The sequence below is a fragment of the Elaeis guineensis genome, chromosome 10 (assembly GCF_000442705.2).
Source record: "Elaeis guineensis isolate ETL-2024a chromosome 10, EG11, whole genome shotgun sequence".
Classification (NCBI taxonomy): Eukaryota; Viridiplantae; Streptophyta; class Magnoliopsida; order Arecales; family Arecaceae; genus Elaeis; species Elaeis guineensis.
The window spans coordinates 24,157,704-24,180,202 of record NC_026002.2 but is presented as its reverse complement, the minus strand read 5'-3'; the positions used below and the strand labels follow the sequence as shown (position 1 = coordinate 24,180,202).

The following is a 22,499-nucleotide window of genomic DNA, read 5'->3' as shown; positions in this document are numbered from 1 at the left end:
CTATTATTAAAAATTATATTTAACATACAATAAATATTATTGATGCCGGTGTTAATGTTTTGATTATTATTAAAATTTATTACTTAACGTATAACATAAATTTGACCATCAAAGATTGTTTTTACTTATTATATTTTTTATATTGTTATATTATTGTATTTTATTTCAAAAATAGTTGGAAAATAAAAAAAATCTATACCCCGCATGTCATATGATGGATATTAATGACGCCGATACTTAGGTAAAAATTTCTCCTTGATTATCATTAAATTTCAATAATATTTTAGTCACTAAAATCATTTATTTATTATAATTCACCTTCCAAAAACGTAAAATTACAATAAAAATGTAGTCTTTTGTACAACTTAATTCAAATTCTTACGCGTCCTATTCCGTTCGCGTCACCGGCGGTGGTAGATCCCCGATATTCCGGTCCATGCTCTCCCATGCGACCCAGCTGCTACGTACATTCCATACTGACATCTCCCAAGATGCCCCCGATCCCGTCCTCCTAGGAGGGGTATTCTCGGGATCCCGAAAGCAAAGCCAACCGAGGGTATTTCCGTCCCAAAATTCACCAGCCTGGTAAATCTGAAGGCCGAACTCCATGCTAATCCCGCCCGCATCACGCAAGCATCGCGGGCCTTTTTGGTAATTTACGCCAAAACACTGGACCCGGTGAGGACACCGCCTCTCACGGGAATTCCAGCGGGCCAAGAGGAAACCATGGGTACCCCCACCTGCGGTGACCGTACCCGAACTCTTCGCCATCTTGTCCACCCCCGGCCCCAGTTTTACCTCTCAACTGCCTCTCCATGGTATAAAAGATTCGTTCCATCTTCGCCGTCTCAATCCGTCTCGATTTCTTTCCATAAACGCAATAAAAAGACGAAGACAGAGAGTAGAAAGAAGAAATCCTCTTGAAAGGCGATCGTCTTTGGATCTCTAAGGTGAGCAAGAGATCTGTGTAAGTTTCAATTTTTTTGGATTCGTCTCGATTCTTTGGAGTATATTCTGATCTTTTCCGCAGTTTTTTCCTTCATATTTGATTTTTTAGTTTGAGTTCCACTAATGTTTTGCTTTGGTTTTCTTCCTTATTATCTCAATATTCGATCTGGAGAACTGGATATCAAGTTTTTTTTGTCTGAAATGATGATCTGATCAATCGTTGTATCGATCATTATGACTTTAGCGATTGATCGTATTCTCGTTCTTGTAACAAAGATGGGATCGCTACATGTCTTGGAAATCTCTCCGTTTTTGTTCACCTTTTTGTGTTTTCTTTTTAAATTTTTTTATCGATTTTTTTAAGTGCTTTGGAAAAGATTGGATGGATTTTTTTCGTCGATGGATCTCAGAAGAGAGGAAAGAGAAAAAAAAATCGATTTAATTCGATTTTTTTCTCTATTTTTTCAGTAGTGGCAATTATTTGTTCCTGGAATTTCCTTGCTTTTTGCTGTAGGACTGCTACTACTACATCTCTACCTTTTCGACCTCCCCGTGTTAACTTTCCTGTTGGGATTTAGATTTTTCCGTTCCCAAAATGCTCGATATTGGGTTTTTTTTTTTTCTTCCGGTGATCGGAAGCTTTATCTTAATTTTTCTACGAGTCCGTTCCGTATATGCCCCCGGTCGGCCGCGAAACAGCCGGCAATGCTTCCGTTCCCTAAATGCTCCCGAAAATGGAAAATTTGCGGCTTTTGTCTTTGCTTTCACTGAAGTCCATCCGGGGACCATAGAAGGCTGGTGGACGGTGTAGTCTTCTCATTCATTGGGGTGGTTTTATCAATCAACCCGAGCACGTCGTTTAAAGTTTCCTGACCGTACGAATATCGAATTATTAGTTGGAGCTTTCTTTAATTAAAGGCGGTTCGCGGGATCAGCTAGTTTAGCCGTACTGTCAGGTAACGTGCTTTGCTGCCATCCAGCTGACACGTATACACATTAAGGCCTCCATCGCAGTCCCACCCAGGATTACTATCTTGCACTCGCAGTCCCACCCAGGATTAGTTCCCTAATGGGAATCTGCCTCTACAAATGAAAGGCTGAGATTGGCTTTGGAATGATGAGCATAATCGGATTAACTGGTTCGTGCGGTGCATGTGAATAACGCACTCTGGGGCTTACCGGATCAGACGGCTCTAATTAATTTAAATCATCTAGCGAAGCCCATCAAATGAAGTGCACTACATGAAATCTTGAACTGTACATTTTTTTAATATATAACGGTGAGAGTTTTTAAGGCCCTCATTTGCTGAAGCCCAGATTCTGAGAGAGATTGAGCCTGATGAATGGAAAACTATGACAACCTTGCTTCTTACCTTCAGTGGCAAGGAGTGGTATCGTTCGAATTATTGTGCGGTTGTAAGCTTGCACTGCATGTTAGCTATTTAGTTTAGCTTAGTAAGTGACCTTTGTCACACAACATATTCATATATGGGATATGTGAATGCTGGACAGATCATTTTTCTTTTGCTAGAATACTGAAATCTAGTCATATTATTGTTATATATGTACATGAATATTTTAAGCATGGGTGAATTTTGGATGCATAAATTGGTCAGTGGGGCATTTATGTTTTTGCATTCCGCAGGAGCTAAAATGGAAGGAGAGACACATGCAAGCTCTACAGAAGTCGAAGTTAAGTTGCTTCACAAGGTTGATGTAAAGGTAATCATTTCTTTCTTTCTTAAAACATATAATACTAATAATGTTACTGAACTACAATGAATTCCAAGGAATTGTAAAAGAAATCTTATGCTTGAATGAGCTAGGCTGTTCAGTCCAGAGGTTTGGGTCTGAAACTATTTACCATAATCACAGGGTTCCTACTGAAACTTCTTGGTTTGGATTTTTGGTTTTGGCCTGAAATAATTGTATTGGGTCTCCCAATTCATGTGCGCTTACGAAATTTCCATACCATTTTGTTTTGGAAAAAAAGAGTACATTTGTTTGCATAGAATCTGTAATTTGCACAAGTCTATAATGTTTGTGGGATATGATCATGGATGAACATTTATCTAACAAAGCCTTAGATTTGAACAAAATGCGGATAGCATCTTTCTTTATTTCTTTTTCTGGGGCAAGCTTACCCAGTTATTTTGTCATGTGTAATCACTCTTGTCGAGTGTGCCTAGCTTAATAAATAGAACCTTATGGTCTGTTTTCCACCAATATTATAAGATATTCTTGATTTGATGGGTAATACTTCATATATTCCATGTTCTTAGTGACATGCTTTCATGGGACCGGATGTGTACAGGGACTACAGTAGTGAGCAAATAAAATAATCCAAGGTTCGCCTTCTCGGTACCGGACCCCATACCGGTAAAATCCCACAATAATGTCAATACGCTGTATGGTATGGTATGGATGTGTCGGTATGGGGTGGTTTGGCGTACTGATATAGTATGGTACATCCCGTACTATCCGGTATGGGGTGGTACGGCGGACCCTGAAATGATCTGATGGCTCAAAGTTGTTCTCCTTGAATTGCAAACTCTTTGTATCATGCTCATTACTGACACTATTCTGGAAATTGTATGTGCTCCTTATGCACCTTCACTTTAAGATCATTTATCAAAAAAATGATCTGATGCTTTGTCTCTTTTTTCTCAAGACCATATTTTCATCATAAAATGATGGTTCCTCCATGAAAACATGCTAGATAGGCACTGGCATTTAAGGCAGCCCGTTATTTGCTCTAAATCAAGTATCTGGATTTATTATTATTTGGCACTTTAATCGTCTAGAGGTTATATTCCTACCTACCTGCAAGCTGAATGCATCACAAGGATTGCACTTGAATTAAAAAAAGAACTATTTTATGAATGAATGAGGTGTAATTATTTGTATAAACAATAAGAATGCTGAAACAGCTGGCTTAGAAAAATCTGCGAGAAAGAAGGGCTTGCAAATTGATGCATATATGGAGAGTAACAAAGACCTGCAGTATCACAAATATGCTGAATCTAAGCCTTTAAAAATTTGGTTTTGAGGTGTTGTTATAACGAGTGCTAACTGGTGTGCGGCATGATTGTGGAAAATAACTTTAAATGGCTGTATGGTTTGATGTAAATATGGAAATGGGTTTGGGGATCATTTAGATGAGAGGGTGAAAGAGGACAATAGGTCTTCCAATGTGGTTGCTTCCTCAGCAGGTGGGGAGAGATGGTGTTAAGGTTGAGAGTTTTACAGTAAAAGCAAAGAGTGTTGTTTGGTTTCAAAGAGTTAAGTCAGCATTTTCTTTTTTCTCTCGATAAGAAACTTTGTCTATCTTTACTTAGGACACAGATAAATCTGGAGTGGAATTGCTGATTGCATAATCTTCATCCATGCCTTGCTGTTGTTTGCTTTTTTTGCACATTGCTTGCTTTTTATCCATGGTTTGCTTACATTTGGCAGATCATGTTGGATCTTGGGGATTCAATCCAAAATAGCTTGTGCCAGATCAAAGGGCAATCCATTAGCAATTGTGGCAGAGAACTTGTGGTGGAAGATATGAAGTTGTTCTGGTGACAAAAGAAAATTTTGGCTCGGTGCAAAGAGCAATATCCACTGTTGAAGCTATGGTTGAATGTGCTATTGCATTCACAAGGCATAATTAACTGCTTGAAGATGACAATTTGGTAGAGATTTAGCTAATCGTGATTAGAACCATCTTTTCATTTTCCAGATGATGCAATATGATTATTGATGATTCAACTTCTAATTAAAAATTGAAATAGTTGTTTCTTATATTGTACTCCAATGAAGTAGTTGCTTATTGCAGATGAGCTGCAAATCCATTCAAGCTGGATCCAAGAGAAATATATGGGGATGCAGCAGCATTTCTAAGATGATGATAAATGGGTAGTGATTTAAAATGTATTGGATAATGGTTCTGATTTTGCTGGGTAGAGTAGGATATTCCGAGTTTTCTTGCCAAAATGCTAATTAAATCATCCAAATTTCTTTCTGTTAGTTTAATGGAAACTGAATGTATTTTTGAAATATTGATTCATTTGACCTCAAAAGGAAATGGATGTCCATTGGGATATGAAGGAGCAACGATTATGAAGGATAGCATGAAAGGACAGACTTCTGTATTGAAAGAGGCATGATGTCGAATAAGAGGTGATACACACTCTAGATCTAAAGAGGAGACTGAATATAACTAGGTTCTTGAATAATTAGATCTCAACTGTTTTGTACACACAATGACAAGTGTAGTCCTTGAAGTCAGCAAGGGTCAAAGGATGGTAGCGGAATGGCAAGAAGGCTTGGATATCTATACTGGTTGATATGGTAATGTTCTACTATTTGATAACGAAAAATCTATTAGTCTTCTGTATCTAAGATGATATGAAGGTGGTGCTGAAGGTCACTACAATCAACGGTGGGAATCAAATGTAGGTCTCTATTTCATTAGTATAATTACAAAGGTTATACCACCAATGTTCCTGAAGAAATTAGTAGGAATCAAAAAGCACCACTTTTACTTGCTTTTGCACCAAATGGAATGTCCCTATCCCTGCTAAAAAATTGATAAGTGGAAAAAGTATGGTGCTCAATGAGAAATTTACAAAGTGGGAATCCCACTACTTTGATCGAATAGGAGTTTCAAAAGCTCTCTTTGGGTGTCCAAAATTCCTTTTTCTTTCCATCTCTTTTTCTCCAAGCATCTAATAATGTTCTTGATTTCTGTGATTGTCTGCAATGGCAAAATAACAAGCCTTTATTCCTTTTTCAGGCTTACTTTGGCATTAAATATGGCCTTTGGACCTGGATAAAGGCACGTATCGTTTAAGTTGCCAATAAACTTCACTTGAATGTCTTAAACAAGCAAAAAAAAAAAAAAAAAATCAAAATATTGGGTTGTTGCTGTTGTTTTAATTGGGCCATGCTTTATTTGCATCTACTTGACATCCTCTGGCAATTCTCATGCTGCTAAGATTGTATCACATGAGATCCCTTTCATTGAGAAGTACACTTTCCCATTTAAATAATATCTCTTTGTTAATGCCTAATGCATGGTTCATGGACTTCAATGTTATTTGAATGTTCATGATAAATGAGCGCATTGATTTCCTTGTTCCTCTATTTTTGTGACATGGCCATTTTTTATCTAGGTTTGATCCTTTCTGATTTTAGATTTGGCCCTAGCTTGGACCTAACTTTGATCCCAAAACCTATTTTTTGTCGGTAGGTGCTACTTCTAACTCGACTCTAGTATAAGTGCATTTCTTGTTTGTCTTTGTATGAACTCCAAGTTGATGACATAATTCCCATTCCTTCTTCTCGCTGTTTGCTTTTTCAAAATAAATACATGATCATTTTGTCATTCATTCAAGATGAAAGATCACCATGTTATGAAAACTATTCGCAATTATAAAGATCCCTAATTACAACTCCTTCCTGTTCTCATATTCAAGGTTCTAGTTTTCATGCAGTTTCTGCTTGATTAAGAAGTTCATTTAATTTGCTGGAATCATTACATTTTCTGTCAAAAGGTTTTTCCAAAAAGTTTCTTCTACAAATTCTGTTAGGCCATAGGCTATTTGAGGGAAGATTTATGATTGAATTTAAGTTCTGTGCCAAGAAAGTCAACACAATTTTCAATCATTTATTCCTGTTTAGATGGTGATGAGCCATATATTACCAGCGCTAGAGATAGTGATGTTTGGTTTGCTTTGGAAACAAGGAAATATCTAACCATTTCTCACTGTTCTTTGAAGAACCAAGGGTGCTTTTCCTGTGATAGGTCATATCCTATATATCGTCTTAGAACTTAACCCATTTTTATCCTGTTCACCCTCCTCCAATGAGTGTGTTGCCATTTTTATCCTGTTCACCCTCCTTCAATGAGTGTGTTCTTTGACTGCAACATTTCAAGACCTGAAGGTGGAAGATGCTGATAACTTCATAAGTGATCACCTGGATAGATTCTTAGGAATTTTGGTGAAGTAGTATAGAATTCAACAAATTATTTATAAGATGAATGAGTATGCATATGAGGACCTTGTGATGGATATTAAATGAAACAAAGAGACAGGAGATACTTATTTCCTGCACTAGGCTTGACTCGGGTCGGCCCAACTTTTGGCATGGTCGGAAACTAATAGAGCCAACTATCTTAGCTGTAAGGTTGGATTCATGATTTTCTTCTTCAAGCATGTAAGAGGACCAATCATTCTTACATCAAGACAACACATTTGGCACATAAGAATCATTTGTGGAATGTTAGAGGAAATTGTTTATCTACCAATTTGGAATGTTAGAGGAAATTGTTTATCTACCAATTAGACATTGTAGGAGTTGTTTCTTCTTTTTATTTTAAGAATCACAAAATGTATTTGAGATGTTGATTCTTTGGCATTGTTCTAGTAGAGCCAACTATCTTAGCTGTAAGGTTGGATTCATGATCCTCTTCTTCAAGCATGTAAGAGGACCAATCATTCTTACATCAAGACAACACATTTGGCACATAAGAATTATTTGTGGAATGTTGGAGGAAATTGTTTATCTACCAATTTGGAATGTCAGAGGAAATTGTTTATCTACCAATTAGACATTGTAGGAGTTGTTTCTCCTTTTTATTTTAAGAATCACAAAATGTATTTGAGATGTTGATTCTTTGGCATTGTTCTGGAGAGGTCATGGCAGATGCCATGGTGGTTTAGACCCAAACCCTCCCATATGGTAGCCAGTATGGTGGGTCCAAGGCGAGCTTCATAGGCCTCTAGAGTGTTGAGCCAATTCCAAGTTGATTTTCTTTTTCCACTTTTATCATAATGGTATAACAAAGCACAATCTTCTTCTCCCTCACTTCTAACCATTTGTTTTTTTATTTATTTCTAAATATTTACTTATTTATTTATTGCCACATCTAAATACATAATATATTCTATTTTTGCATGCATATGAGCATATCATTCAGATTGATTCTGTATCTCATATTCATGTCCGTGCTTCATAGCTTGGGACTTTTGAGGGAAATGAATATGTTTACAAAAAAAATCCCTTTAAAAATTAGAATATTTCGATTGATAAGTTAAACTCTGTTGTTTAGAGCATTGTGTCTTCTTTACTTTGAACAAGTTCAGAATTATTCTGAGTCTTCTCTTAAAAAAAAAAAAATCCTAATTGAGATTGGCTTGCTGTGCTGGATTCTGCCCTATGAACTTGCCACTTTACCCTCTATTATTTAAGTTATGAAGATTCTCCTAGTAAGACAAATTGCAAAATAAGAAATCTTTTTTAGCATTTGTACACCATGATCACATCCAGTCTGACAAATGCTTTTAGGACTCAAGATGTAACATGATCTGAGAACCCTTGGAAGAGTAAAATGAAAAGGATGCATTGATCAGGTCTTTGATGAATATGACTATGAATATATTTTATCTTGCAAGGAAAAATATAGGGCATCACTATGTATTGACTGGATTTCTCTCCAAATGTCAACAATAGGGCATTGATAGCTCCAGATGGTAAGATTAAGTTTCTGATCTTGTCATCATGTTCTGCTGAATCAAAAAATGCTGATCTTTTTTTTTTTTTTGTAGCTATTTACTGGAAATTATTATTCAGACTTGCATTAATCATGATCAAACTCATGAAAGATGTATTAGGGCCACACATGATATTTGTGTACTTTGTTATGGAGGGGTGTACATACATGGAGATACTATGAAAGTTATTAAAATGTGTTATTTTCATTAAAATGTTGAATCAAAACTTATATAAAGATATGGCATCTTTGACTAGAAACTTGTCTCAAACAATCATGATCGTTGTCATTGTAAGCATCAGTAGAACAGGGCAAAAATTGTTGTGTTCTTGCATAATTCAGATCTGACTGTGGACCAGTGTAAGTCCTCTCTTTGTTTTGTTCGCATTTTTTTTCTCTTTTGAAGGAAGTGGTTGTTTAGTTCTCTACTTGCAGTATCTCAATGAATGAAGAAAACAGGCAATGAATTTAGATACACATGCAATATCACATGAATTATTCATGCCTCTTTTATCTTTTGCATAGTTGCTAAATGTAATGCCTATATGGAAGTCTAAGGCCAAATACAAGAAACCTTTATATTGTCAAGCCACATTAAACTCTGTTAAACATATTTAATTTGAACATGAATGCAACTGTAGAAAATCATACAAAATACACATTATTATAATGTTGCTTGTCATTTCCAACAAGGATCTCATATAGGTAGATGAAGCTGAAAGAGAGAGCCTAGTCAATGGCAATCCATGCCAACAAAGAAGACGAGGAAACAAAGAAGAAGAAGAAGGGACTGCATCTGATGGGGAATTCATAAAAGTAGAGAAGGAATTAATGGATGTAAAAGAAAGCTCCTACCTGCTCAAACCAATAGCAGAAGTAGAAGAAACCCTGCGTGGCGCTAATCTGGATCTGCAAGCAATGGAAGAGAAAATAAGAGCACTTGAGCTCCAGCTTGAAACTGTAACTAAAGAACTACAACATTCAGAATCTGAAAAATCCTTGCTAAAATCTGAGGTAGACCTAGCAAATGGGAAATTAGAGAAAATGAACAAGTACTGTGAGGAACTTGAACTTGATGGGAAGAGGATGAAAGAACAAATTTTGGAAGCTGAACAGAAGCATAATTTGCAGCTTGAATCACTCCAAGAAGCATTGAGATCTCTAGATATGAAGCAAAAGGAGCTGGTTGATGTGAAGGAAGCATTCCATGGATTGTCTGTTGAGATGGAGAGCACAAGAAAGAAGATGGAGGAGCTTGAATCAGAGTTGGTGTTGTCAACAGGCGAGGTGCGTAAATTTGAAGAACTTAGCAATGAGAGAAATACACATGCAGAATTAGCATCAAAGAGAGCCTTAGAGTTCGAGAAGATGCTGGAACTGGCAAAACTGAATGTGAAGGAGATGGAAGACCAGATGGGTAATTTGCAAGAAGAGCTGAAGGGATTCCACAATAAGATTGCAGATAATCAGCAAGTTGAAGAAGCACTTAGAAGTGCAGCATTGGAGCTTTCAGTGGTTCAGGAAAGTTTGGAGCTTTCAAAATCACAAGTGACAGATTTGGAGCAGAAGCTTGTTACTACGGATGCTGTTATTCGTGAACTGACACAAGAGCTAAACCTCCATAAGGCTTCTGAACACCAAATGAGAGAGAATGTGCTTGAATTAGAAAATATGCTCTCTGCCACCAAAGAAGATCTCCAAGCGAAGCTTGTGGACTTGGAGGAAGTGGAGTTCCAACTTCGAGGACAGATGCAGGAAAAGGAAATGGTTGAATCTAGCTTAAAAACCCAAAACATGGAGATATTAGCTCTGCAAGAGGAATTGGTTAAGTTGACAGGTGAAAGGGATACTCTTCAAATTGCTGTGGCTGACCTTAACACAAAAGTGTCAATGAAGGAGGAAACTTGCAGCCAGTTAGAGGCTAAGTTGAATCTTTCTGACCAGAACTTCACTAGAACAGACTCACTTCTCTCAGAAGCATTATCATATAAAGAGGAGCTGGAACAAACTCTAAAATCTCTCAAAGGGCTCCATCAAGAGTCCAGCATAGCTGCTAAGACTGCAACCCGGAGAAGCCTTGAGCTTGAAGATTTAATGCAAGCATCAAATGCAGCTGAAGATAACCTGAAAGCACAACTGAGGGAAACTGAAGTGAGATTGGCATCTACTGAGAAGCAGAAAATGGAGCTTGAGCAACAACTAAACCTTGCAGAAGTGAAAAACATTGATGCAGAAAGAGAAATTAAAGAACTCAGTAAGAAAATGACAGAGCTCGTCGCTCTGCTAAAAAATGCTGATGAGGAAAGTGCACTGTCAAAATGCCATTTTCAGGCATATGAAGATAGGATCAGCCAATTGGAATCCTCTTTGAGTAACTCTTCTTCTAGAAACTCTCAGTTTGAACAGGAGCTGAAGGATCTTGCCAAAAAATGTGCAGAACATGAGGATAGGGCTACTGCCATGCATCAGCGCAATCTCGAACTGGAAGAGTTAGTTAATGTATCTCATTCCCAAGCAGAGGATGGTGCAAAGAAAGTAGGTGAATTAGAGCTATCATTGGAAGCTGCTAACTACCGAACACAGGGGCTAGAACAACTGCTGAGCACCACTGAGGCAAAACGTAGGGATGCTGAGGTGGAATCAAAGCAGTACGGTAGCAAAATTTCTGAGATTTCTGCAGAGCTAGAAGCATTCCAGACAAAATCGGCAAGTCTTGAAGCTTTGCTGCAAGCTGCAAATGAAAAGGAGAGGCAGTTGACAGATATGTTGAACATCATTACTGTAGAAAGGAAGAATCTTGAAGACTTGGCAAACATTTCTGGTAAAAAGCTCTTAGAAGCTGAAAATTTGATTGTGGTCTTGCAAAGTGAGTTGAAATCTGGACAAGAGAATCTTAGAAGTGTTGAGAAAGAGCTTGAGGCTTCAGGTGTTAGAGAGAACGATATACTGGAGAAGCTTAGATCTGCTGAAGAAAAGTTAGAGCATCGACATAAAGAAGTAGAGCAAGCTGTTGCAAGAAACTTGGACTTAGAATCATTACATGCGTCTTTGGCCAAAGACTCAGAATTAAAACTTCAAGAAGCAGCTGTGAGCTTTATGCAAAAGGAATCAGAAGCTAAACAGTTGAATGAAAAGTTGAAGTCTCTTGAAGAGCAGGCAGCATTTTATCAAGATCAGGCAACTGAGGCAACTGAAAAAGTGGCATCACTGAAAGCAGAATTGGAGGCAAATGCCATAAAATTGGTTGCTCTTGAGAGTACTGTTCAGGAGCTCAAGCAAAGAGTCTCTGAAGAATATCTGAAAGCTGAACAGTCAGTTTCTGAGAATGAATTGTTATCTGGGATGAACTCAAAGCTCAGAGAGGACCTGGAAGCTTATCAGTGCAAAGTTAATGAACTTAATGAGTTGCTGAATTTGATACATGATGAGAAGGAGGCAACTGCTGAACAACTGGCTTCTCATGTGAAAACCATAGCAAAATTAACTGATGAACATTCAAGAGGCTTGGAACTCCAATCAGCAACTGAATCCCATATAAAACAAACCGAAGTCCAACTACATGAAGCTATTGAGAAGTTCACACAGAGAGATTCTGATGCCAGAAACTTGCATGAAAAACTGCTTGCGCTTGAAGCTCAGCTAAAGTCTTTCGAAGAACAGGTCAGAGAAAAAGCTGCTGTTGCAGAAAATCGGAAGGTTGAGCTAGAGGAGGCTCTGTTGAAGTTACAGAACATGGAAGGACTTGCTGAGGAAATGCAAAGAAAGGTCGATCATTTCAGATCTGAGAATGAAGATTTAGAAGGTACAAATCTGAGTCTGTCTCAGAAGCTGGCAACATATGAGACAAAAATGGATGAGCTACAAACAGCATTGAACATAACCATTGCGGAGAAAGCAGATGCATCTTTACAGCTTCGTTCTTCAAGGAAAACACTAGAGGATCTGATGCAACAATTTGATTCTGAGAAAGAGAAACTCCAATCCCACGTGAGTAATTATATACATCCATAATTTTCATATTGCATCTTTATAGAGTCAAACTTGTGGATATTGAAATTGAAGTGTGGTTTATTATCCTAAGAACATGTTGTACCATATAAAATGTTTGTACAAAAGCAACTGAACAAGAGAAATGTATTAACATAAGATATGCTATCGCAGATTACCTCTGTTATCGAAGAAAACAACATGCTCCACGAAATGTATCAAAATGCTAAGAAAGAACTTGAAGCAATTGTAGTCCAACTGGAAGGACAGTTGAATGCACAGAAAGAAAGGGAAGCCTCTCTCAATGCTGATGTGGGAAATCTCAAGGCAGAATTAGCTGAAAAATCTCAGATTCAACCAAAGATTTCACAACTTGAGCAACAACTGGTATTGTCCGAAAATAAATATATGGAGAAGGTATTCTTTTAATTTTAAAACTAGTTCTTGTTTCAAAAAGAGTAGGTTTATAACTATAAAGACCAGTTACTGAGACTGTGTTTTTCTATGGGCCCTTGTCTTTTCAGATTGAAAGCATGCAGTTGGCAGCTGCTGAGAAAGAAGCAGTGCTAACTTCTAAATTGAACGAGCATGAAAGCACACTCCATGAGAGAGATGCGTTATATGAACAGCTGAAAGCAATCCAAAAGGAACTAGATCTTGCTCACAAAACCATAACAGAGCAGGTTCCTCTTTCATTATAGTATCAAACTGATTTCCTGTTTGTCTTAGTTATCTGTCAAATGTGAGCAACCATCCATTCGATAGCAAGTCATTTTTAATGTTGATTTTAGTTGAAAGTTGATAATTGGTAGGAAAAAAGATTGTGAGAGGGTATTGTGTCAGCTCTGGTCGCCTATATAGTGTACTCATCAGCTACGATTTTAGATATAGATGCTAGCAGGATATAAAAGGCAGTCTAGTCATGAGGCTCCCACCACTGTGAGGTCTGGGGAGGGTCAGATGCACACAGTCTTGCCCCTGTATAAGGAGAGGCTACTTCCATGTTTTGAACCTATCACCCTCAGGTTGCAATCAGTGGCAGATGCATCCTAAGAAATGGGGGGTCAATTGACCCCACCACAAAAATTAAAAATATTAAACATATGCATATACATATATACATATGCTAATAAGAAAAGCCATAATTGACCCATTAATTTTATGAACTGATCCCATATCTCATGTAAAATTTTGAAAAAGTAAAGGATAAAAAAGATCACATAATAAAAATAATTATAATCCACATTCTTTCTCTTTAATAACGCACATGTGATGTCCTACCTCTCTCCCAAAGTTTCCAACCCTATCCGTCTACCTCTAATATTTAAATTCCATATCAATGTACCACATCAAAAGATAAAAAAAAATATTTATCACCTACATTTTCTCTCTCAGTGTTGTTAAAAGGCCTAGGCGCACCTATGCGCTAGGGGTCCTGGAGCCTAAGCGCAAGGTGTTGGCGCGCACCTGAGAGAAGTGAGGCACCAAAAACAGAAAAACAGAGAACTAGTTATAGGCAAGAATTCCAGCAAGTAAAAACTAGCATTCTGTTATTAAAAAGTAAAAATAGAAAAAAAAAATCTAACTATATGCAAGAAGTCTAGCATGTAAACATTAGCTCTAATCCAAAAACAATCAAATAAGTGCTTTCTAAATTCTTAATTGGCTAATTCTCCTCCTCCTCCTCATCATCATCAAGCAAACCAGCTTAATCATTTTTTTTCTTCTTCCTCGACATTATCTTTCTCATACTCATCATCTATCTCTTCCTCTGATTCATCTACAAGCTGCACTTGGGATTGTCTACTAGGGATTGTCTACTAGACTTGCAATTTCAAGAGCTTTATGTAGGTTTTTAAAGCCCGTTTGACTTTCAATAATGTCTTTCCAATCCCAATTTACTATAATTACCTTTCCTATATACTATAACTGATATTTCCTATATCTTAGAAACTAAAAATTAATACTTGCTGGAATCATATGTACTATAATTGACCTTTTCTATGTACTATAACTGACTTTTTTTATGTACTATAATTGATCTTTCTTATATACTATAACTGATCTTTCCTATGTACTTGACCTTTCCTATGTACTATAACTGATCTTTCTTATTTTTTAGAAACTAAAAATTAAGAGTATAACTGACCTCATTGCACCTCTGAACAGTGCAGAGGCGTGCGCCTGTGGGTTGTTGCATCATTTAGGGGGTACAGAGGTGACGGCCCCAGTGCAGAGGCGTGCGCCTGTGGGTTGTTGCATCATTTAGGGGGTACAGAGGTGACGGCCCTTGTGCCTAGCACCTTTTGTGCTTGAGGCACACCTTAATAACACAGTTTCTCTCTTTAATGACTCACATATCCCACCTCTCTTTTCCTAGGCACACTTTTAATAACACAGTCTCTCTCTTTAATGACTCACATATCCCACCTCTCTTTTCCTAGGCGCACTTTTAATAACACAGTCTCTCTCTTTAATGACTCACATATCCCATCTCTCTTTTCCTCTCTCACTCCATTTTCACCCTCACCCTCTCTCTCTCTCATTCTTTCTTTCTTTTTTATTCATTACTTCTCTATTTATTTTTTAATGCTCCACCTTAACCCAATGGTCCCTATTCATCCATCTCTTATATTTAAATCTCGCATCAATCTACTTTTCATGCCCTAATCAATCCAAATGTAATAGAAAACCATTTGTTCTTTTTGTCTCTTTCTCAATTTGAATAAGATATGTCTCTTTTAGCTTCTTTTATTTTTATCTTCTTCTTTTTCTTTTACTCATATCAAATAAGATTTTGCTACGATGCTCCTTTATAATATTTTATTATAAAGAATATTTAAGATATTATATATTATTTTTTATATATTTTATTATTTAAAAAATAATATTTTTTTTTCTTCTTTCTCCCCCTATGGCTCCTCCACCTGACTGCCTCCCTCTGCCTGCGGCTTCTTAGTATTCTTATTATTTGTCTTTTATTTTATATTGATCTCACAAAGCAAAATTTTTGGATCCACCACTGGTTGCAATGGAACAATTTTACTGTTCCGTCAAGGCTGACCCTCATAAATACTAAATACATGAGGGTATATGTTGATTAAATTCAAGTAAGCTTTTGCTCAAAGATTGAACAAGATTTTTGATAGATAAGTCTTACATGATTAAATATTTTAAATGGGTAAACAGAAATTAAGAACTTAATCTGCTGGCCGGGATGTATTTTTAATAGACTAGGTTCATTGTCAGATTTTAATGGATAGTGTCTAGCCTCAGATAGAAGTGCATTCTTTATTCCTCCTCACATAGCAAATAGATAGGAAGAAAGTTCTTTATTCCTCCTCACATAGAAATTAATTAGTAATTTAATGTTAAAAAGCACGTTTGCATCAAGTGGGGAAAGAAAAGTTAAGACTTAAGAAGGAAATTGTCATCAGATGCTTGCAGAAAATTAAAAATAAAATAAGACACATTCCAATGGTGTGTTATTGGCATCAACTTCTGGGAGGGATTGCTCTAAAACTTCTATAGCATTGGAGGTTAAAGTGAGAGATAAACCATTTATTTGTCTTAGGGAAAAAAATCCTGAGCAACAAATCTAGGAGCAAAGGAAAGAGTTATGTGACATTTTTGGGATGAGGTGGATGAAAAGAGTACAAGAGATGCTATATGAATAAAGGATGCTTTTCAGGTTGAGATTTGCAGCGCTAGACGTAGAATAGCAATAATGAGATCCTAAAAGCTTTTCAGAGAACACGGTTGAAAAGAGCTTGGAGATAAGAGTCCAACAGGAGATTTAATCAAGTATTAGAGCACATGTTTACAATCTAACCATACCAACTGTTGAGCCATCATTGTGGACAGGGGACCCGAGCTCATAATCAGAAGAGGAGCCGTTGGTCCTGATCCGGCAAAAAGTATTATTCGCTTTGGCCATGCAGGCCGCACGGCTTTGCCCCTCTGGGCTTTCAGCCCAAAAGGCGCCTCTTGAGGGAAGGGTGGACTCCAATCTTATATAAAGCAGTGTACCTCTGACTCACAGCTGATGTGGGACTAAAGTCCCCCCTCAACAGTAGCCTCTCTAGTCAGAGAGACACTATCTATCGGAGGGCCCCACGATGGGCGCCAGTGTCGAGCCATCGTTGTGGACAGGGGATCCCGAGCTCATAGTCGGAAGAGGAGCCGTTGGTCCCGACCCCGCAAGAAATATTGTCTGCTTTGATCATGCAGGCCACACAGCTTTGCCCCTCTAGGCCTTCGGCCCAAAAGGCACCTCTTGAGGGAAGAGCGGACTCCAATCCTATAAAAGGCGGTATACCTCTGACTCACAGCCGATATGGAACTAAAGTCGCCCCCCCCCCCCCCCCCCCACTCCCTCCTCAACACCAACAAAAATATTCTAAGAGGTACAGCATCATTTTATTAGCGTTTTCGAATTAAATCAAGTCTCCAATACGTTTTTGGTTAGACTATTTTCACCCAAGGAAAAATAAAGGCAAGCTAACATGCAAAGCACATGTATGTGAGTCTAGCTAGATGATGATAATAGAGTAAAATTCCATCTGATAGTACTTGCGCCAAAACCTATAGATGCAAATGTATTCTAGGCTGTATGGTGGACACTACAAGGGACTTACTTTTGAGGAAACTTCAGAGTTTCTAGGATAAGATGATTAAGTTATTGAAACTCATTAAGATGAAATGATCATGCAGATGAAGACTAGACTTAATCCAACTTAGAAGAAAGGCTTTAAATATCTAGGGAAGGGTTGCAAAGTGGAGACCTAGGAAAAGCAAGATGGAGTTGGTGATTAGGATCTGGACTATAGCCTGTGATGATTATGGATTAGCATTAGATAGAAACCAATAAGAAAAATTTACAGGAAATATGGAACAAGGTTTGTGGGTTATGATCACTATTTTTAAGTCAAAGCATTAACTGCAACATAATGATGTGACTATATTTTTATTATTTTCTTCATTTTTTTTGTGTTTTTTGAATTCTTTCGAAGCCCGTCAACCATCAGCTTATAAGCAAACCTGAAGTGCATTTTATTTTTGACAGAAAGAATTGGATTTGATGAAGGAGCTGGAAAGGGAAGCTTTGATGAAGAATTCACTTGATGAGGTGGAGGCTAAAAATCAGCATGCCACATTACTGGAAAACCAAGTTGAAGAGCTTAAGCAAAAGCTGCAATTAGCTGAAGTGCAGTACAAGGAAAAGGTTTTCTTTTGTTCTTCTCTTAGCGAGATTGATTAACTAGCTATCTATAAAGCATTGTGTGCAGAGGAATTTATGAAATTAGATGTCTCATCTACTTTGAAAAGAAGGTTGGTATAGAAAATAGGATTTATGGTTTCATATTCTCTACACTTAATAATATACCAGATTTCACAAGTCAATAAATCTTTACAAAAGTCCTCAAGCCATGAAGTCCAGCAAATCTCTTGGAATCTCCAAGCTAAGATATCATCTTCACATTATCCCTTGTTTGCATCTTTTTGATTATAATTTTAGATGTCAAAAACAAACTTCTTGTTTTTTTTTTTTATTATTAAAAAAATTATTGCAGCAAGCTTCCTTGACCTTCAATTTGCAAGACATAAAACTTGATTAAGGATGGAAACCCTTCTTCTTTTGGAGTCTCAAGTAAAACGAAAAATCCATCTTATGATAAAATCCCAAAATAAACAAAATTTCATGGATGTTATTTTCTTGAGACCCTAGAAGAGGTTAAATCTTTTGAAATCTTATGGGAAGAATATAATTTTGCAAGAAAAAGGGAGTTACTTCTGTCAATCATCATGAGGACAAACTAAAGATGTTATAATTAGTCATGAGTACTCCAGCAAACACACCTTTTCTCTATCTTCTCATGTATCTCCTTATCTTTTTAACTTTTGTTTTTCATGCATGGCACTTCTTTTTTATGGTATTAAGGTCTAAGAATGCCTTATCCACAATGAGTTAATTTAATCTTTTCTTCCACTCCAACCTGATCCATAGTTTTGTGTTCTTGTGTGTGGTTGTCATTTAAAGTTGCTTTCCTTGTATATTTAGCTTTGTGTCATCAAATGTATGTCCTATGAGGAGTCCTCTCTACTAAGGTAACCAATATAGGAAGAATTGTCGTACTGCAATCCTTATCATCAGGACTTTTTGCAAGTTTGAACAGTGAACAGTAATGTTTGCATGTATATAAAAGTTTCCCTCTCATCTCAGATGCTTCTGAGATCTAAGACTTGTAATACTATATAGTATTTATGTCAATTTTCTTTCTAAAATTGATAATCTTATTTAGAAAAAAAGTAAATAGAAATAGTGAAAGGCAAAGATTATATTTCTGCTTTGTTTAATGGGTATATTTTCTCTTCTAGTACAGTATGGGTACAGTCTCCAATTCAGAAACATAAGAAAATGAAGTGGTAGCAACTAGTTTGATCGAACTTTGAAGAATATATATTACATCCCCTCCAAAAAAATTAAAGTATACCTTCAGAAAATTAGTTAAATCAATCTCAAACATCTTTAATGAATATCTTAGATATTCGTTGTATTAAGAAGTAGAATTGGGCCAATTGGCTACGGTTGATCAGATTTAGGACTTGATTCATTTTACCTCCCAGCTTTCAAATTCTCACTGATTGTGAGGTGAAACAGGCTGTTAACTCCTCTCCTGTTCTGCTCAGACTGAAAAAGGAAAGGAGGGAAAAAATTAAAACCAATGGATGCTTGGTTGTGCCGAGAATTGCAAGTTGAGTTTCATCGCTGGGCTGGTTGTTGAGGTTACAATTAATGAGGTTTTGTTAAGAATGACAATTGATAGAACAGATAAATCCTGAAGTCAAGCAAATCCAAGAGTAATGAGGGTTTGCAATATCAAGACAAGATGGAAGAGAGGCTGGGATGTGTTTGTTTGTGTGGCTTCTTGGTATGATTAGAGTGGAATAAAAGAACTTTTTCTGCAAGAAGAACTTTGCGATTCATCTGATTCGGAGAATCAAACAGTGCAAAACTGTTTGCAGCACTGGCTTCAGATAAAGTCAGGAGATTTCCCCAGCTTTTCATAAACTGATATATTTTTTTTTTTGGTGATTCCAAGGGGTTGGTGTGTATTGTTAGAGTTGAATACGAGGATTTTTTCGGCCAAAAAAAAAAAAAACTTGGCCCTTCATCTCATTCAGAGAATCGAACAGTTTGCAAGGACACAACTACCTTCAGACAAAGAAAGTCAGGAGGTTTCCCCAGCATTTCATAAACTGGGAATTTGGTGTATTTTTTTGGTGATTTTCAGGGTTTTGATGGTTTGACCCTACCTAAGATGCATGTTATGTTTTATTCTCTGCATGGATGCTTTTTCCATCTCTTAATGAATATTCAGTTAGGCAATGCCCAACTTTCCCTCAAAAAAAAAAAAAAAAGGTAATCAGGGTTTGACCACTTTTAATCTTTTTCATTTCTTCTTTTTTGTTTTCTTTTTATTTTTTAATATATCTCAATTGTTCCAGGAAGCTCTTTAGCATTTATACAAGACGCTCGTTTGCAACATGCAGGTTATAGAAGAAGGCAAGAAACTTGCCCTAGTCAATACAGAGCTTGACGATTTGAAACATAAACTGAGTCAAGCAGTTGAGATGGAAATGAAGATTGCAGAACTTGAGAACAAGTTGGCAACTGCCAAATCTACGGAGGAGGCAAGTGTAACTCACTAATTTGAATTACAATCTTTCCCTTTTGTTTTGATGAGCGTGCTTGACAAAGTAATCAAGTGACAGAGGAATAAAATATGATTCTTTTCCTTGGCATTCTCCATTTCTGTTTGTCTGCAGGTTAAGGATGGAATCCTAGAAGCTGAACTGAAGGATGGAGTAGAGGTGATATCCAGAGATATCGGACTGAGTTCTTCAAAACCATCAAAAAGGAGCAAGAGAAGAAGCGACGGGGTGCATCAGACTGCACAGACTACTCCCACAGTATCAACCGTGAATGCTGCTCCAGAGCCTTCAGGGTTAATGGCCTTTAAGTTCATCTTAGGAGTAGCTCTGGTGTCCATAATCATTGGCATTATTCTTGGGAAGAGGTTTTAGCATGGTTTGTGAATTCCTTGCTTTTGTCTTTTATGTAAATCCAGTGCTTTTTTTTTCCTTGCTGAAAGTAAAAAACAAGGGGGAAGCCACAACTGTAGCCTAGCTGTTAAAGTTGGGGTGCAAATTTGATTTTCAGAGTCATCAGGGGACAGCTTTGACAGTTTCAGTGAAAGTCGAGGTTGGGGACTGTCTTTTGGCTTCAGCGAAAACCTAGAACTTTAAGCTTAGGTTAGGAATTTGTTTTATTCATTCCTACCCTATTGTATGCAGTAGAGGGGACTGCATGCAACTAGCTTTGCCGCATTTCGAGTTTGTATTCCTGTTTCCTTGTCAATCTGAGCAACCGTGCTTGAGAAATATAGTTGATATTTTGCTGAAAAGAATGCAGTCAACCTTTTCTATCTTTTTTTCTTTTGGGCCTAGCCTCTGGTGTAATATGGTCCAAAAGCTCGGTGATCGTCTTCAAATGACTTACCTCTTCCATGAGTGGTTTATATAATCGTCCATTGCCACAGATTTACTTTTACATGGGGTGTACAGATTGAGCATACTTCATTTTAGACTTTTTGTCGTCTTTAAGAGTTCTTTATTCGTTCGAAATTCTTTTATTAATTCTATAAAATTTATTTCAAAGTCTAAGATGGATGGTTGGTATCCAGCTACATCCGTAGCATATGCAATATCTGTTGGTCTAGCTTTACTCTTTTCCTTTTTCTGTTATTGGTATAGAAGCAGGGTATCAGACATTCAAGAAGAATATTCTTCTAGTGGATGAGAAATGTATTTTAATAACCCCTTCCAGAGTTTTAAGATTTTTATCCATTTTAGTTTCTTGTGGTTTCTTGGGCTCCACTATTTCCGATAAAGTCTATTTCTCATGGAGTATAATTACTTCATGTTTAAAATGCTTTGGGATAATAAAGTTGTTCCTATGGTTGGCTTGAAGAAGTGTTATTAATTCCCTAGGCTTGGTTTGGAAGCAGGGAAAAAACTCTGGAGTAGTTGGGTTAAATGGAGTAGTTTGAGGGGAAATCTCTAAGGGTGCATTTGGTTAGCCGTATTATATTTATTTTTTGATTTTTAAAAAATAAAAATTAAAAAATAATATTTGATAACAGCATGAGAAGCAAAAAGTGAAAATAAAAAAATTAAAATAATTATTTTATATATAAATCAAAAAAAAAATATTTTTTTTAAATTTTTTTTTATTTTTTTTTGTTTCTTCACGTCTAAAATGTCAAATCAAAAAATAAAGAGTCTGAATTTTTCTTCCTTGTTGAGCTCTTTATCTTCTTACTTTTTTCTCTTTCTTTTTGAATCTTTCTCTCTCATCGAGTTCTTCATTTGTCATCTTCAAATGTTAGTTTTTGCTTCATAGTAATATAGTTATCAAACATATTTTTTATTTTTTTATTTTTTTAATAATAAAAATAAAAAATATTTTTTAAAAATTAAAAATTAAAAAGTGTAACTAAATGCATCCTAAATTATTCTATGATTTTATAAGAGTAAGCTATTCCTAGGTTACATGAGATAAATAGGTTAGGAGATGAAAATTTTGAGCATTTTGATGTAATAATATTTTTAAAATATCAATTTTGCCTCTCTAAGAAAAATGATATATTTCATATGCTTAAATGATTGTTTGACTGAAAAGAAGTGGAATAAGTGGGTTTTTTTTTTTTTCCTTATTCTTCTTCCAAGTTAGTGTTAAGATGGATTACTTTTCTCACATTGCAATAGTGATCATAGCTTTGTAATAGTGTTAACATGGAATACAATAATATTTTTTTTTCAAGTTCTACATTGTATCAAATTTGAGGTTCTGCTTTTTAAGATCTATACATGGATCAGTCAAGAAGATGGAAAAATCTGGAAGTGTAGTGAAAGCACAAGACCCATTGCCTAAGGCTGGCTTCTATTAAACATGAAG

At 36.6% G+C, this 22,499-nt stretch overlaps 1 protein-coding gene across 5 annotated transcripts; it reads left to right on the top strand.

Annotated features, from left to right (window-relative positions):
- Positions 1-793: 793 nt before the first annotated feature.
- Positions 794-20,949, top strand: LOC105059865 (uncharacterized). 5 transcript variants are annotated; one of them, XM_029260399.2, is made up of 9 exons: positions 836-950; positions 2,594-2,670; positions 4,405-4,628; positions 9,197-12,478; positions 12,653-12,895; positions 13,003-13,161; positions 17,544-17,702; positions 20,033-20,173; positions 20,309-20,949. In XM_029260399.2, the coding sequence occupies exons 4-9, from the start codon at positions 9,323-9,325 to the stop codon at positions 20,564-20,566; spliced, it is 4,116 nt and encodes a 1,371-aa protein (XP_029116232.1). In that variant the 5' UTR covers positions 836-950; positions 2,594-2,670; positions 4,405-4,628; positions 9,197-9,322; the 3' UTR covers positions 20,567-20,949. The 5 variants fall into 5 exon arrangements, with proteins under 5 accessions (XP_010941648.1, XP_010941646.1, XP_029116232.1 ...); XM_029260398.2 differs by having other exon boundaries at positions 9,185-12,478; XM_010943344.2 differs by lacking the exon at positions 4,405-4,628 and having other exon boundaries at positions 795-950.
- Positions 20,950-22,499: the final 1,550 nt, after the last annotated feature.

Excerpts from the sequence above, each read along its gene's own strand:
- LOC105059865 (XM_010943344.2), top strand. The coding sequence starts at position 2,602 with ATGGAAGGAGAGACACATGCAAGCTCTACAGAAGTCGAAGTTAAGTTG. Across the intron at positions 12,479-12,652 it reads AAGAGAAACTCCAATCCCAC|ATTACCTCTGTTATCGAAGA; the intron begins GTGAGTAATTAT and ends ATGCTATCGCAG. Across the intron at positions 17,703-20,032 it reads AAGTGCAGTACAAGGAAAAG|GTTATAGAAGAAGGCAAGAA; the intron begins GTTTTCTTTTGT and ends TGCAACATGCAG.